Below are 16,310 nucleotides of genomic sequence, written 5' to 3'. Positions count from 1 at the left end.
CCTCAGGAGTGCCCAAGGGACACTTCCCAACGCTGTTCACGGAAAAGCCCTGGAACCACGGCCAGCCCCGCGGCCACGGGCATCCCTGCAAGCTATGCCGCCCTCTAAACATCACTTCCCACTGGAAGGAGCCGGGGCTTCGTGGAGAAACGGCCGAGTCCACGTCTGGGACAAGACACAGACAAGATGGGCACATCTGAAACTTACATAATACAAGAATTTTTTTTTTTTTTTTAAAGAAGTCTATAAAACGAGCCTGGGACATCTTGTCACATCAGAAAGCAGGAAGGCTGCCAGCGACTATTAGTTTAAACAAGGGTTCAGGGGCTCCCAGTGTCCGAGAACATCGACTCAAGCATCAACAGTATACAGACTACAACAGATTAGAACTCTTCAAACACAGTATATTAAAGTCCATGATTTATGATAGTCAAAAATAGCCAAATGTGTTCAAGGACAGCAGAGAAACAATCTGTTGTTTTGAAAACTGAAGAATAAAAGGAGGACTCCAGCATTTAGGCCGCCTTGGCTACCACTCGTACCGTGGAGTAACCAAATGATTGAGAAACTCTTTCTCCTTGTTCATGAAAAAAGAATGATTAGGGGTGGTCGGTTTGCAACCCCTAATAAATTAACGGGCCTAGCCACTGAGCTCTGGCCAACATCACGACAAGCCTGACAGCCCCCGAAGGGAGTAACAATGACATCCACGCCCCAACAATCAAACCTCCACCCCATCAGGCCTCTAGATCTAAGGAACAATTAATAAGAAATGCTGGGGCCCGAGGAACAAGTTAAACAATACCATGGAGATGCGACTGATAAAATCCAGATGCTTACAGGGAAAAAAGGCCTAGTTTCTTCAAAAGGCAATTTATTATAAAACCTGAAAAAAGATGGAAGGAAAGCAAAAGACTGTAAGAGGTTTAAAAGGCCTCTCCAGCGAGCACAATGTGCGGGCTGTATCTCGCTCTCAATCAACCAATCACAGTGTTTGGACCTTATCAATTCAAGACACAAAGTACTAAAAACCACTGTCAGGAAAACAGGAACAAGCTGGATATCTAGTAATAGAAGGAAGGTCTGGTATTTGGACTCCTATCCGGCCTGGGGTCTGCCACCGTACAAGGCGGGCCGAGGGCAGTTAGCGGGCAGGGCGGCGAACAAGCCCCCCAGTGTGCGGCTGGAGCTGGGTCCGCCCGCCGGCTCCGGTCTACGTGTGCAGGGGTGCGTGCTGCCGACACACAGAGCACAGAGCAGGCAACGCCGCAGGACGTGAGGGCATGGTTAAGGGGTACCTTATAGGAACAGGGGCCCCGCCACCGACTCCACGCATGCTCAGGGCCAGGCAGGGGTGCAGCCGTGATGTGGCCATCCCCCTCCTCCCTCCAGCCACGGGACGGAATGTCCCCATTCCACTGATACGGAAACCAAGGCTGGGGGAGGCTGGGGCCCAGAGGTTCAGTGTGTGGGCACCGTTCTCCCGTGACCTGCATTCTCATCAGGACTCTGCTACTCGGTCTGAGTGACCTTTCGCCAGTTGTTACCCTTCCCACCTCAGTTGACATGGGCCCCTATCAATCATATTATTAAATGGACAGATGTCTGTAACCTGCTTAGCGTAGCCCAGCATCTGGCATTTAACAACTGCCTAAAAACACGGCAACTAGGATTTCAGCTGTTATTATTATCATCATCATTGCTATTATTACTGAAGAGTAAGAGACTAGTAGCTGGCAAAGGGGGAGCCAGGATGTGAACTCTCGCCTCTCTGGCTCCCCTAGACCCCTCTTGTCCGCACGCCCAGGCAGGACAGCGGGGCTGCGGGCTCTCGTGACTCTGTAGGTTATGGGGCCCGTGGAGCGAGGCTGCGCTTCGGGCTGGTCCTTTCACTGACCTGACCCGAGCCGGGCTCAGGAAATCTGACAAGCACAGAGGACAGTGCCGGTTTTCTCGGCAATCACCTTCAGGCTCAAGGAGGGGAAGGTGTTCTGTCCGTTCGAGGCGAGCTCGCTCACGTTTAAACGTGGAGCCATCCCTGCAGAAGCCCACGGAGCAGCCTCTGCGCCCCCGGCCTGACACTAAGCACGGCGGAGGAAACACACAAAGCACAGAGAAGCGGAGACCCTGGCTTTGGACCCTGCCTGCCACTCTGCTGTGTGGTCCTGGGAGGGTCACCTCCCTCTCTGAGCCTTGGTTTCCTGGACTATAAAATGGGATGACCACAGACCGCATGGGGTGGCGGAGGAAGGTGCAACAGAGTTGCTAGGTGACGTTGGAATCTGAAGTCTAAGGTGCAGAACAGGCACAGGTCCCCGAGCCCCTGTTGTCATGCGAGTTAAGCTTCTTACAGACACCTACTTGTCCAGGGTCCGGGAGTCATCTGTGTACTCGGGGAGGTCATTCAGGTCTCTGGGGGAGGCGGAGAGCTGGTGCAGGCTGATGGGCAGTGCCTGGCCATCCTTGCCCACCACCTCCAGGCCTGTGAGTCCCAGGTAGTGCAGGTCCCCCCAGGTGGCGGTGAAATTCAGCTGAAGGCCTGCAACAAAAGGAAAAGTGGCCCGTGGACACCTGAGGTCTGGAGGAGGTACCCAAGGTGGAGATGGGAAGAGGAATGACCTTCAGTGTCAGAATCTGGCCATGTTGGAAACCCAGACACAAATGAAAGTGCCTTCAGGCTGGGCTCTGCGCCTTTCCTCTGGTGGCCCTCGGGCCGGGAACACTGCTGATGTTGGGAAGTGTCAGCAGGATGAATGGACCAGTGTTGGTTAAACCTGCACACAACCCTGGATCCCTTCTTTGACGTTAACACCCTAGTGTGGCTTCCCATAAAGTTTGGACAATAGGCCTTGCCCATCTGGCTTCTATTTCTCCAATCTATTTCAGGGGTTCCTGGCTCCACCAAGACAATCATTCAGTCACTCATTTATATCCTTCTCTCCTGCCACAGGGCCTTTGCTCATGCTGTCCTCTCTATGGAGCTCGCATGGCCTGGTTAACTTGCGTTCATCCTTCAGAGCCCAGCTCACTTCCTCAGGGAAGCCTTCCCAACTTCTTTGATTACATCAAACCTTTGTTCATCACCTGCTGTGTCACTGTGAACCTCCTCTTATACACCCTGGTCACCACTGTGATCCTGTGATCATTTGGTTAAATACGCCTGATAGTTAACTCCTCAAGGACAGAAACCCCATGCGTTTTGCTTTGTCCCCAGAGCCTGCCACAGTGCCTGGCACAGAGCAGGAGTTTAGCATAGACAGAATGAATAAACAAGTAACTAAAGGAGGCAGCTACATCAGGAAGCCACAACACTGGAAATGAACAGTTTATGTAAATTGGCTACTACCAGGAGGATTCATGCGGATTGGGGGTAAAAGAAGTGACCTATGATGACGCTTCCACCCTCTGGCCTCCTGCTCTGTCAGAGACCATTCAGAAGTGGTCTTCTGTTGGCCCGGAGCAAACGGGCCCAGGTGACCCATCCACTTGCCCGCAAAGCTCAAACCAAAGGAAGCTCTTGGAGGGGCCCTGTCAGATATCTGGCTGGAGCTTCTCTTCCTGCAAAGTCCCCGATTAGAGCGGGACCAAGCCCTCTGAGCTCCCCACCCCCGGGGAACGTGGAGCCCATCTCAGCTCCCTCTTGGGTGGCCGTGTTCAGGAGTCATGCTCTTCGCAGCCTTCACAGAACGCCCGCACCGTGGTGCGGCAAGGGAAGACCAGGCTATGGCGTGGCCCCCCTACCAACCCCACCCCCGTCTCAGCTCCGATGAGGAGGGGGCTCAGGGAGATCTCCGGACAGCTCTGTGAGGCCCAGTGAGGCCAGACCCCACCATCTCCGTGTGGTAGGCAGTTCGACAGACATGAGCAGAGCAAGGACGATGGCCAGGTACAGAAGGTCACCAGGGTGGGAAGCCCCGGGTGCCTAGCAACGGGCAAAGTTGGGAAAACAAGGGTCTCGCCCCCAAGTGACCTTTCCTCCCCTAGCATATCACTGGTCGTGCCGTTTAGACCCCTGACCTTTCACATCCCCAGCCAAGCGGGTCAGATTCCCCCCTGACCTTTCCTCCCCTAGCATATCACCGGCCATGCTGTTTAGACCCCTGACCTTTCACATCCCCAGTCAAGCGGGTCAGATTCCCCCTGACCTTTCCTCCCCTAGCATATCACTGGCCGTGCCGTTTAGACCCCGACCTTTCACATCCCCAGTCAAGCGGGTCAGATTCCCCCTGACCTTTCCTCCCCTAGCATATCACCGGCCGTGCCGTTTAGACCCTGACCTTTCACATCCCCAGTCAAGCGGGTCAGATTCCCCCTGACCTTTCCTCCCCTAGCATATCACCGGCCGTGCCGTTTAGACCCCTGACCTTTCACATCAAGCGGGTCAGATTCCCCCCTGACCTTTCCTCCCCTAGCATATCACCGGCCGTGCCGTTTAGACCCCTGACCTTTCACATCAAGCGGGTCAGATTCCCCCCTGACCTTTCCTCCCCTAGCATATCACTGGCCTTGCCGTTTAGACCCCGACCTTTCACATCCCCAGTCAAGCGGGTCAGATTCCCCCCTGGCCTTTCCTCCCCTGGCCCGTTGCAGGTCATGTAGTAGGCCCCTTGAGGAGGGCCGAACAAGGCGGCCCAGAGAATAGCCCTTAGGCATTACCCCCAGGACAACGAGGCTCTGACTGCATCAGAGACATCTAGGCCTCAGTGTGTTTCAGCTCCAGGCTCGGACAAGCAGCACCCACACGCTGGCTGCCCCAGGACCAGTGCGTTGACTAAAGACCCTGGCCTGGTGCTGGCCAGTCAGGGGAGACCATGACCCAGAAAGGACACACCTGGAAAGTGGACAATCCTCCCTGGGGCCTCCCCTAACGCCCCTGCCCTTAGAGCCGTCAGGAGGAAAGACTCAGCCTGCTCTCCCTCCTGGGAGCACGCCAGCCCCCCTGCCCCCCTGATCTTTACCTTTCTCCCCGCTAAGCTCCAAGGACCCCTTTTCTGCCTCTGTAACTTGTGTCCTGAGCCCATTCCTTCTATCTCTGTGACTTTCTAAATAAACTTTCTCTTACAGTTTGAGTCTTGGCTCTGAAGTCTTTCCCGGCCAAAGCTCGAGTCCTGAGGCTGCTGAGCCGAGGTCGTCTGACCCAAGGTCCGGTCTGACCCACCTCGGACCCCTGGCACCATTGTCGTTCTCCGCCCGCTGACCTGGAGCTCAGCTCCCTCTCCCGTGCCCTTTCACCTTCAACAGACATGTTTAACAGCCTCAGGTCCCTTTGTTCCTCACGAGACTAAGGTAACTCCGGGCACTGGACACTGTGGGGCTGAGGGAGCTCCGGGCACCGCGGGGGCAGATGAAGAAGTGTGACCAGCATGGTACACGGTAGCTTCTCGCAGCACTGGGAGCACGCACACGGGCCACACAGCCCTCCCACCGGTCCCTGCCTCCCTGCAGCGTGCCTGTCCGCGTCTCCCATCCTGAGTGAGGCCTCTCCCCACTGCCTGAGTCCAAGAGGCCACCAAGCGCATGTGCACTGCGCTTGTCCCCCCCCCACCACCACATGAAGGAGACAGGAGAGCCCTGTCGCCCGTCACTCTGGCCACCAGCCTCCCAACTGCGGGGCACGAAGGCATCCTAGGTCAGTCAGCTGCCAGACCCCTGCCCCTGACAGACACACGAGCAGGCCCAGTAGATGCCAGCCTGGCCCCTGAACTACGAACCTGCTGTGAATGGTGGCTGTGTGGCTTGTTCAGCAAAGCTAGCTGATACACTGGCTCTCCTCATGTCTGTGCTCAGATGCCACCTCCGGGAGGCCCTCCTTGACCACCTGAGCTAAGTAGCACCACACCCAGCTCTCCGAGGGCAGGGCCTCTGCTGACTTTGATCGCTGTGGGGTCCCCAGGGCCTTGAACAGTATCTAAAAAATAGACTGTCAGTACTATTTTTTACTTTTGAAATAAGCGATTGAGAGTAGGCTTCAGTGGATACCAGCAGGGAAATAAATCAGAGTAAAATCACTGAGTTTCAGCAAATTCACTGTTAATAGTAAACAAGGATTTGCTGATCATCTCTGCCCAAACCCTGCTTGTGGCACAGGAGACACAGGGCGGGCACACAGCCAAGCGGCCCAGGAGCTCCCACTGCAGCGAGACGCACAGGGAACACCCAATGAGCAAAATGTGGTCTTCCCGCTGAGGAACTCCGCGTTAAAATAAAAGAGGCGGACAGCGAGTGACTGCGTAGGGGTGGGTGGTCAGGGAGGGCTTCTCTGAGGGGATGACATTGAGCCGCCAGGGGTCAGCACTTCTGGAAGACACTCGCAGCTGAGAGGACAGCGAGGGCAAAGGCCCTGGGGTGGGGACTAATCTCGCCCAGGGCGGGAACCACGTGACAGAGGATAATGAGACCACGTGGTTAGACCGGGGCTGGGCACATGCCGCCGTGAAGTCTGGCCGTCCCCTTGGTGATGGGGGTCACGCGAGGGCTGGCGCCGGAAGCAGGGGCGTGATATGATTCAGTCTGCAACTCAGAAAGCCACTGGCTGAGCTGTCTAGGGAGACCAGGGAGCAGGCTGTGGTAACACTGAGGGCCCTGACGAGGGTGACAGGGTGACAGGGGAGACGGGGACAGATGCGGGATCTGCTGTAGAGACATCATGGCCAGGATTCTCATGACACCTGTGCGGGAGGGCTGGAGCTGTTCTGACCCAGTAGCAGGGTGGCTGAGGGCGTGGCTCTGGAGATGGAGAAGCCTGGAGGCCGAAGAGGGGGCAGGACGGGGGAGGGGCCAGTGTCAGGGAGAAATGCCAGCTCCCTTTGTGGATAGGACAACGGCGACCCCGTCCCAAGCCTGCAGCCCCGTGTCTGCCGGCAGGAAGAGCCGTGAGGCCACCCAACTCAGGGCGACTCCGGAGGCGACTGCTCTCCTGTTTGTGCTAAATCACGGTCCGCGTTCCTCTGCTGAATCAATTAATGTTTATACACACGGAAACTGTATTTCTCGTCCATGTTTCCGCTCTCTCAGCTCCTTTCCTGTTCATCACTGCTGATATCTGAACAACATCCAGAATGAGTGTCATCTGCAGATTAACAAGCCACATATCCCCTGTCCAAACGTCAACAGGGTTGGCCGTGTCTATCAAGCCTGACACTTCGCCCAAGCTCTCCCCATGGGTACAGGCCGGTCACGGGGCTTTAGGATTTTGGACAGAGTGAGGATGAAGGCAAGGGCTCGGAGAGACTTGGAAATCACAGCCTTCCGACGTGCAGCGGGTGCCTGTCCGAGAGGTCCTTCCCCTCCGCACCAGGAGGGAGCAGAGAAACGACACTTTCCTTGCAGCATAAAGGTCTCTGAGCTCCGGGCCAAGGCAGAGCTCCCAGAGGCACTGAAATCACATTTCTGGGAAAGGTCAGAGCCGGCGCAGTGGGAAAGACATTTCGAGACAGCATCTTTAGGGAAATCAGCAGAGGAAGGGTCAGTGGCCGCTTCTGGCCGGCCGCCGGCCTGCCTCCATCTCACTCCCACTCTGTGACCTCCTGCAGAGCACTGTTCGGGTGGCTGACCCTCACCGCTGGCTCCAGGGCTGGGCCCCTGATCCAGGCCTGGCCAATGCGTGTTTCCCACGTCACACCGCCTTCCTGCTTCTGGTCCTCCTGGGCCACAGTGACCGGTGTAGGGACGTTTGGGCACGCGAGCCAAGCCAGGCTGAGGAGCTGGAATTCCAGGACCAGTGTTGAATTTACCAGGACAGAGTAGTTCTCTTTGAGTGGCAGTTGCCGGGCAGAAGGTGACCGTGAGCAGAGTCTGAGTGAGAAGAGCAAGAGAGCAAGGCGGGGCAGAGAGGTGGAGGGAGGTGACACGGCCTCGTGACGTCACCTGCACCCTGGTTCCAGAGGTATGGGGAACGAGCGTCCGGGATCCTTGGAGTTGCACCAACCTATGGATCCCTTTTTTGTCTAACTTGTTTGAATGCAATTTCTATTGTCCAATGTGAAGAAAGAGGAGAATGAGGAGGAGGAGAATGAGGAGGAGGAGGAGGACCGAAGGGGAGGCCAGGCAACAGGATGTGACCACTGTCTCAGGGACTCAGGGCTCGGTGGGGAGGCTGGCTTCTCAGAGGACATGGGTTTTCGGTTTAGATACTTGCTTCCGCTCTTGGCCTTAGTACCCGCCGTGGACTCTAGGAAGCTGCCTCAGTCTCTCTGAGCCTCGGTTCCTAACCTAGTCTAGAAAATGCAGAGAACAAGAGCTGTGGACATGCCAGGAGGTAAGGCAGGGGAGGCCCCAGCGGGGGCGGAGCCAAGCCTCAGACCAGGATTCTGCCGGCATTAGCTGGGCTTTTTAATGACTCTGTTGTCCTAAAGTAACTGAGAGGGTGTCCTGGCACGTCAGGGCTGCGAGGACCCACAGCAGGCCCCCTTCCTCCTCTCTAGGAGGCAATCGGGTCATTGTGGGGTGAGTGTGGGACAGAGGCGCTCTCACTGGGCACAGTGGGGAAGCCCTCGTGCAGAGACGGGCTGCAGCCAGGCCTGGCCCTATGAAGGACCCTGTGCGGCACTCACTGCACAGCCCTCCCCAGCCCCCACGGGACTGAAGGACTTGCTCCTCCGGCGCCTGGGGGTGCTGACCACCGACAGTTCACAGTGCAGCCCCCTACTCACGGCGGCCCTTGGCCTTTTTCTCCCCAGGGCAGCCCATATCCAGTGACATGCTGACACAGGCGCGTAAAGGCCCGCCCCTCACTCAACTCGGACAACTGCACGGGGCCGTCACAGCTCCGGAGCTCCCCGTGGAGCTGCAGAGGCCTGGCTGCGAGGGCGCTGTGGCCCAGCTGCTCCCACCGCGCTCCCTGGCCGTCTGCCCCAAGAACATGCTAACAAACTCCCTCTGAGCCCACTCCCTGAGCCTGATGGACAGGCCGGGACGGGGCGGGGCAGGAGGGCACAGCTGCTGGTGGGCTCAGATGGGGGGGGCGCAGAGGGCTGGTGAGCGGAGATGTTCCAGCTCCGTTCTGGGGGGAGAGGGACAGAGTGTGACAAGGGCCCAGCACGCCTCTCGCTGTCAGGACCTCCCGCTGTGAGAACCTTTCCCTGTCAGGACCTCTCCCTGTCGGGACCTCCCGCTGTCGGGACCCCCCCCTGTCGGGACCCCTCCCGGTCGGGACCCCTCCCTGTCGGGACCCCCCCCTGTCGGGACACCCCCCCCCCCCCCGCTGTTGGGACCTCCCCCTGTCGGGACCTCCCCCTGTCAGGACCTCTAGCTGTCGGGACCTCCCCCTGTCGGGACCTCCCCCCATCGGGACCTCCCCCCCCCCCCCCCCCCGTCGGGACCTCCCCCCGTCGGCACCTCCCCCTGTCGGGACCTCCCCCTGTGGGGACCTCCCCCCGTCGGCACCTCCCCCTGTCAGGACCTCCCCCTATGGGGACCTCCCGCTGTCGGGACCTCCCCCTGTGGGGACCTCCCCCTGTCGGGACCTCCCCCTGTGGGGACCTCCCCCTGTGGGGACCTCCCCCCGTCGGCACCTCCCCCTGTCAGGACCTCCCCCTGTGGGGACCTCCCCCCGTCGGCACCTCCCCCTGTCAGGACCTCCCCCTATGGGGACCTCCCGCTGTCGGGACCTCCCCCCCCCCTCGGGACCTCCCCCCCCTCGGGACCTCCCGCTGTCGGGACCTCCCCCCGGGACCTCTCCCTGTCGGAAGGTGACTGGGAGGAGTGACAGGCACCGGGGCTGGAACAAGCAGGAGGAGGGCTGTGAGGAGCAGCTGAGCACACAGCCCTGTCACAGGGAGCTGGAGGGGCAGGTCACAGGCAGCCGCCACCTCTGGCCCGCAGAGTCCCGGACACAGGCCAAGGGGTGGCCCATGTATGCGTGGATGAGGGTGGGGGCTGCTGCAAGGTCAAACGGAGAAGAAGAGAGACGACCAGACATGGAGAAACCCAGATGGCGTCCATGCAGGGGCCCATCTGCTGGCAGCCAGCTGGCCAAACGCACATGTGCTTTGTTCAGTTCATGAGGTGTTTTGAGAAGTTGATGAAATTAGTCACTAACTTTTAAAAAGCTAAAGGTTCCACACAAAAAAATCCAAAGTTCTGACTTTTCAGGAGGCCTGGCACCTGCCCTGCGTGGGGCAAGAGGTCGGTTTTCTGAGCTCCTGGTTGCAGGCCCCTCTCGCCCCGTGGCCCCCACCTCTGTGTCAGGTACAACCTGTCCACTGTCCAAGGACACCCTGTCCCCCGTGACCAGAACTCCCCCCAGTCCCTGAAGGTCCACCTCCCACCTGACACTGCCCAGGAGAGGGTACTCACAGATGCCGTAGTAGACGCCCGGTTCTGGAGTGGTGACGTCAGGGACAGGGGGACCAGCTGGCAGCTCTGGTCCCGGGACCTGCGGACCGGTCAGGGGAGAAGCAGAGGGAAGAGTGCGATGTTAGTGACACCCACAGAGCCGGCCAGCGATTTCCCCAGCTCCTGCTGCCCACCTCACGCCCCAGGTAAGTCACTGCATCCTTTCTTGTTTCTCTTTGTGGGAGCTCCGTGACTGGTAACACGAAGAGGCTCAGAAACCCTCACATGTCTGACTGGAAGGAGAGGAGATTGACACTGCCGGCTACAGTGATTAGATTTTCTAGAATAGGCAAGGTCCCCAGAAATGTTTATCTAGTCAGCTAGAGAGAGGAAGGGAGGAGGGAGGGAGGGAGGGAGGGAGGGAGGGAAGGAAAGGAAGAACTTAAGCTGTGGAGAGTGGGCTCAGCCCTGAGGCCCAAAGCGCCCAGGCTGCTCCCAGGGGAACCAGGACAGGGACTCTTGGTCTGCAGACAGCCCAGTGGGCTGCCTCCCTACGGCTTGGGGCTCAGGTGTGAGCTGCTCGTTAGGTCTCCATGGTAAGTCAGAGCAGGAGCCTTCACTAGTTTTCAGACAGGAGAGCTGAGATGTGAAAAGGAGTGGAGTCCGGGTCTCAGTTTTGGTGAGGACAGTGTTTCAGTCCAGCGACAACCTGATGGAATGCTGTGCCAGCCCCCAGGGGTGGCCTCTTCAGCCCTGTCCAGCTGTGGGGAGGGGGGTGAGGAAAGGGGCCTGCCAGAGGCACGCTGACACTGGGCCGCCTCCGGCCCCCAGGGAGTGTCACTGCCCTGGTGCCCACGTGTCCTCTCTTGGCCTCCCTGAGCCTCCGACCCTCCTAGGACAACCCCTGCTGCATGCACTGACCTGAACACCCGAAGGATGGGTGCAGCCCACTCTTCAGGGGTGTGACCCCGATGTTACACTGCCCCCCCCAGCCCAGGTCCCTCCCTGCCTCTCACAGGGCTGGATTTATCTAAGTCATTTAAAAGGGTCTTCACCACTTGGAAAACACTGGCCCCCTTCTGACTGGAGACCGGGAAACCAAACCCAGACAGCACGTGCGCTTTGTGGCCCACAAGAGCCTTGAAAATATTTTGAGTTAGTTGCTAACATGTTTTAACTCGGGAGATTTTCGCATAAAAATCCAGATTATCTGGTTTCATTTGAAAAAATCAGAACACTTGTCAACACGAGTTAGTAACTCTTATCTGGGCAGAAGGGCAGCTGTTTCCTTAGCAGTGAGAGGGCCTCCCCCCGCCACGCCGCGGGCTCCACGGCCGTTCCGCAGCCTTCAGGGGGCCGGACCTCTGTCTGCTGGCTTCCAGGTGCCCCCTCCCCACCCCTCCGCCACCCTCTTTGTCTTATGGCCTCAGGGACAATCTGGACACCTGGGGTCTCGTCACCTCCATTTTTGTTCTTTGACTTGGACTAACCCTTGACCTGAAGGTCATGTTTCATCAGTGAAAAGCACAGACTTTGGAGTCCTGCGTGTGAGCTCTCCAGCCTTGTTCCTCTCCCACACGGGCAAGTCACTCAGCCTGTGCGAACCGTGGTTTCTAACTAGGGATCTAACCATCCCCATTCCAGGGGCTGTCAGGAGGGGTACTGGGGCTGGCTCACAGCTCACAAGCAAGAAATGACCCCCAGAATTGTCATTATTTTCGTTCTAAGTCTGCCCGTGAAAAGCATTTCTAAGCCCCCATCACAAATAACAGTGCAAGATCGAGTCGCAACCCCAGCAAACGTTTCCCAAAGACTGCCATCTCTAAGTTACGGAGACGACGCAGACTGGGATTCTCCCGGCTTTGATTAAAATTTGAACACTTTCTTCACTTTGGTGAGAAAAAATAATAAATTATATAAAATCATTAGAGAGTGAGATATGACACACAGGACCAAAAATGAAGTAGAGAAATGGGAAGTGTCAGAACAGCAGCACCAGCAGCTTAAAGGAGATCTATCTCCATCCCTGTGCCACTCTGAGCCAGAACTCCTGCGTGGACCTCCCCTCCCCTCCCCTCCCCCTTCCCCTCCCCTCTGCCCAGCCCTACCGGGTCCCCAGCCCACAGGCCGGCCTGGGTGTAGGGCCGCTCCTCCCCACCGCTGTCGGCCGTGCTGGGCCTCTGCGGGGCCTCCTCACACTGAAGGCTGCAGAGGCTCTCCACGTCGGTGTCAAACGTATCATCCGAATGGTATATGGCCTCGAGAATGTCATCGTCGGTCGTGAATAAGATCGTGTCTCCAAAGTGCTCTGGGGCTGAACAGGTGACCAGGAAGACAAGGGTCAACTCGTCCCCAAATCCCAATGATTTGTAGATCAGGAACCCAAACCTACCAAGCTTCGTGCTATTACACCCCAGACCTCTCACAGTTCTCCACTTGTGGAGGGAGACACATCGGCACGTGGGACGCGCCCGCGGGAGGAACCACACAGATCTGATGAAGGAACTGACCTAACCTGATGGAGACCGTGTGATGGATCCCAAAGTAAATGGGGGCGAGGGACTGGGGCAGGTGCTGCTGGCGCCCCACACAGAGACCCCCGATCCTGGAGGGGGGAGCCTTGCCTGGAAGGACAGGGGAGTATGTCCCCCACCCAGGGAGGGGGTCTGCAGGGTTCCAAACCCCTGCCACTTGGCCTTAGGCAGGACAGACCCTGTGATTTACACTCCAGAGTTCCCCGGGGTCCAGCAGAGGCTGGGCTTCCCCTGACAGTACATCCTTGCTCGGCTGCCGTCCTCCCATACCCTCGCCCCCCCTGCCAGGCAGACGGCAGCTCCCGAGAGCACTCCCTCCGTCAGTGCCTCGCAGGAGAACCTCCCGGTCTGGCTCAGGCTGGTCCCCAGCCGAGCAGTTTAACTGAGGTCAGTTCCAACACACCCATGCTGCCCAGGGTGCCCAGCGGCCAGGCCCCAGAAAGAGGAGAGCCCTGTCTGTCGCTGCTTAGCCGCTGGGTTCCGGGTTCCCCCAGAGCCTCGGGGAGCGGCGGGGAGGGGCCTGAGAACATTCTCCCCGACATACTGTACCTCCCGTCAGGGTCCCAGAAGCCTTGGCGATCTCGCCTTTAAAGATGCACCGCGCGTCCAGCAGCATCTCCACGTCCCGCACGCCGCGGAAGGAGTGGATCCGCGACTTGTTGTAGTTCCAAACCCTGATCAGGGCGACGTGGCAGGGCTGAGCGAAGTCGATGGAAACGGAATGGGGCTTGCCCGGCGTGAAGGGGGCCAGCCAGACGTGCATGTCGTCCTGGGTCCTGTTGACCCCGTCGATGAGGTTGGCGACCACCCGGGGGTCCTTCCCATACGCTGGTAAGATATTGATGTCAGGGGGGTCCGCTTGGATGTGCGCCATGCGCACGGGCTCCCCCTCGGAACTGAATATTTCTATCCCGTTCAGGCCCACATAATGCCGGTCCCCCCACGTAGACTTGATGTTGATGACCAGGTGCTGGCCGTGAGGCAAGACCGGGATTTCAAAGTCGCTGCCGTCATCTGTGTCCAGGGAGCCGTCGTCCTGCGCTTTCCCGGGCTCCGGCTTTTCCTCCCGCCAGGGGGCCGGGGCCGGCTGGCCTCTGAGCCGGCTGATCTGCTGCTGCTGCAGGAACTCGTCCAGGACGTCGCCCTGGACGTCCCCGTGGGAGATGCGTCCCCGGTGGGAGCGGTCAAAGGCACTGAGGGAGTCCCAGGACTCATGCAGGGTGTGTTCCTGCTCACTGCGCCACCGGGACGATGGCGGAGTCCTCGTGGACCAGGCCTCTTCTGGAAGAAAGGACACAGGAGCAGGGAAGCCCCGTTAGTGACCTGTGTGGAAGCGGGGACCCTGAGGGAGTGTCTCACGAGGCCCCGTTAGTGACCTGTGTGGAAGCGGGGACCCCGAGGGAGTGTCTCACGAGGCCCCGTTAGTGACCTGTGTGGAAGCGGGGACCCCGAGGGAGTGTCTCACGAGGCCCCGTTAGTGACCTGTGTGGAAGCAGGGACCCCGAGGGAGTGTCTCAGGAGGCCCCGTTAGTGACCTGTGTGGAAGCGGGGACCCCGAGGGAGTGTCTCACGAGGCCCCGTTAGTGACCTGTGTGGAAGCGGGGACCCCGAGGGAGTGTCTCACGAGGCCCCGTTAGTGACCTGTGTGGAAGCGGGGACCCCGAGGGAGTGTCTCACGAGGCCCCGTTAGTGACCTGTGTGGAAGCGGGGACCCCCTGAGGGAGTGTCTCATGAGGCCCCGTTAGTGACCTGTGTGGAAGCAGGGGCCCCGAGGGAGTGTCTCAGGAGGCCCCATTAGTGACCTGTGTGGAAGTGGGGACCCCGAGGGAGTGTCTCATGAGGCCCCGTTAGTGACCTGTGTGGAAGCGGGGACCCTGAGGGAGTGTCTCATGCAGAGGCTCTCAGCTGGGTGGAGTGGCCCTCCGGGGACATTCTGAAACCAGTGAGGCTGCTCTTGGCTGTCTCACCGCCCAATGAGCCCACTGGCCCTGGATGAGTTGGGCCAGGGACATTAACATCCTGTACCACGTGGGACAGTCTGGGCACAGGGCATTGTCTCCCATCTCACACAACATTCAGGCTGGTAAAAAAACTTGTTTCCAGTCACCCGAGTCAGGAACCTAGTTGTTTTTTGTTTGTTTGTTTTTTTGTTTTTTTTTTACTTAGAAAAAGATACTTTATTATTATTTTTTTTGTATTTTTCTGAAGCTGGAAATGGGGAGAGACAGTCAGACAGACTCCCGCATGCGCCCGACCGGGATCCACCAGGGGGCGACGCTCTGCCCACCAGGGGGCGATGCTCTGCCCCTCCGGGGCGTCGCTCTGTTGCGACCAGAGCCACTCTAGCGCCTGGGGCAGAGGCCAAGGAGCCATCCCCAGCGCCCGGGCCATCTTTGCTCCAATGGAGCCTCGGCTGCGGGAGGGGAAGAGACAGAGAGGAAGGAGAGGGGGAAGGGTGGAGAAGCAGATGGGCGCTTCTCCTGTGTGCCCTGGCCGGGAATCGAACCCGGGACCTCTGCACACCAGGCCGACGCTCTACCACTGAGCCAACCGGCCAGGGCCTAGGAACCTAGTTGTTTTACAAAAAGAAAAATATTTTTCAAAGTACACAGAATTGTCTAAGAATGCAACCACATGCAAATCAAGGGAGGCTGTTTGGCTGTTAGAAGCTCATCAGGAAGTCCGTCTCCCCCTAGAGACTCCCAGGGCCAGAGCATGTGGCTGCCTGTGGCCTCCAAGTCCGTGCAACCCAAGGGTCTGCACCCAAGGGTGTCACAGTCACGTGACTGGAGCGGAGTCCTCAGAGATTGCCCAGTGACAGGGGAAAGGCTCTGAAAGAAGGTAACATGGAAGGAAGCCAGCTAAGCCACTTTAGGTGGAGCCGGTCCTGGTATGGGCAGCACGCACCATGTTCCTAAGACCTTTCTGAGTGGTGAGTGGGAAAGGCTGTTGTTTTTTTTTGTCACCCTATCGTCTACGTTCCCTACATATACTGTTTGGGTTTTTTTTTACAGAGACAAAGAGAGAGTCAGAGAGAGGGATAGAGACAAACAGGAACAGAAAAAGATGAGAAGCATCAAACATCAGCATTTTTCATTGTGGCACCTTAGTTGTTCATTGATTGCTTTCTCGTATGTGCCTTGACCATGGGCCTTCAGCAGACTGAGTAACCCCTTGCTCAAACCAGCGACCTTGGTTCCTGGTTTGCTTTGCTCAAACCAGATGAGCCCAGTCCGACGCTCTAGCCACTGCGCCACCGCCTGGTCATATATACTGTTTTTATAATCAGAAAAAATGCTCTTAAAAGCCCAAACCACTCAGGTGTGTTACAAGGTCAGAAATTGACTTCTGCACATGGCTACACTGGCTCCAAGAGCCAAGGCTGAGCTCCCAGCATGGGCAGTGGGGCGCAAGGGTCCGGGCCCCTGAAGGATGGCTTCCGAAGCCCAGTGCCCGCCCTGCGCGTCCAGTGGGCCTGTCCTCACAGCCACGCTGTGGCTG

At 58.1% G+C, this 16,310-nt stretch overlaps 1 protein-coding gene across 6 annotated transcripts in view; it reads right to left on the bottom strand.

Moving 5' to 3' along the window:
• The window catches only part of KATNIP (katanin interacting protein), a 190,532-nt gene that overhangs the window by 13,821 nt on the left and 160,401 nt on the right, over positions 1 to 16,310 (bottom strand). For all 6 annotated transcript variants that reach the window (XM_066275499.1, XM_066275496.1, XM_066275494.1 and 3 more), the window contains 4 exons: positions 13,359 to 14,090; positions 12,384 to 12,589; positions 10,297 to 10,375; positions 2,362 to 2,539 (listed from right to left, as the gene is read on the bottom strand). In XM_066275499.1, coding sequence (XP_066131596.1) covers positions 2,362 to 2,539; positions 10,297 to 10,375; positions 12,384 to 12,589; positions 13,359 to 14,090 — 1,195 coding nt within the window. The remainder of the gene's footprint in view (positions 1 to 2,361; positions 2,540 to 10,296; positions 10,376 to 12,383; positions 12,590 to 13,358; positions 14,091 to 16,310) is intronic.

This window comes from Saccopteryx bilineata, chromosome 4 (genome assembly GCF_036850765.1).
Source record: "Saccopteryx bilineata isolate mSacBil1 chromosome 4, mSacBil1_pri_phased_curated, whole genome shotgun sequence".
Taxonomy (NCBI): domain Eukaryota; kingdom Metazoa; phylum Chordata; class Mammalia; order Chiroptera; family Emballonuridae; genus Saccopteryx; species Saccopteryx bilineata.
This window is presented reverse-complemented; position numbering and strand designations above follow the sequence as displayed.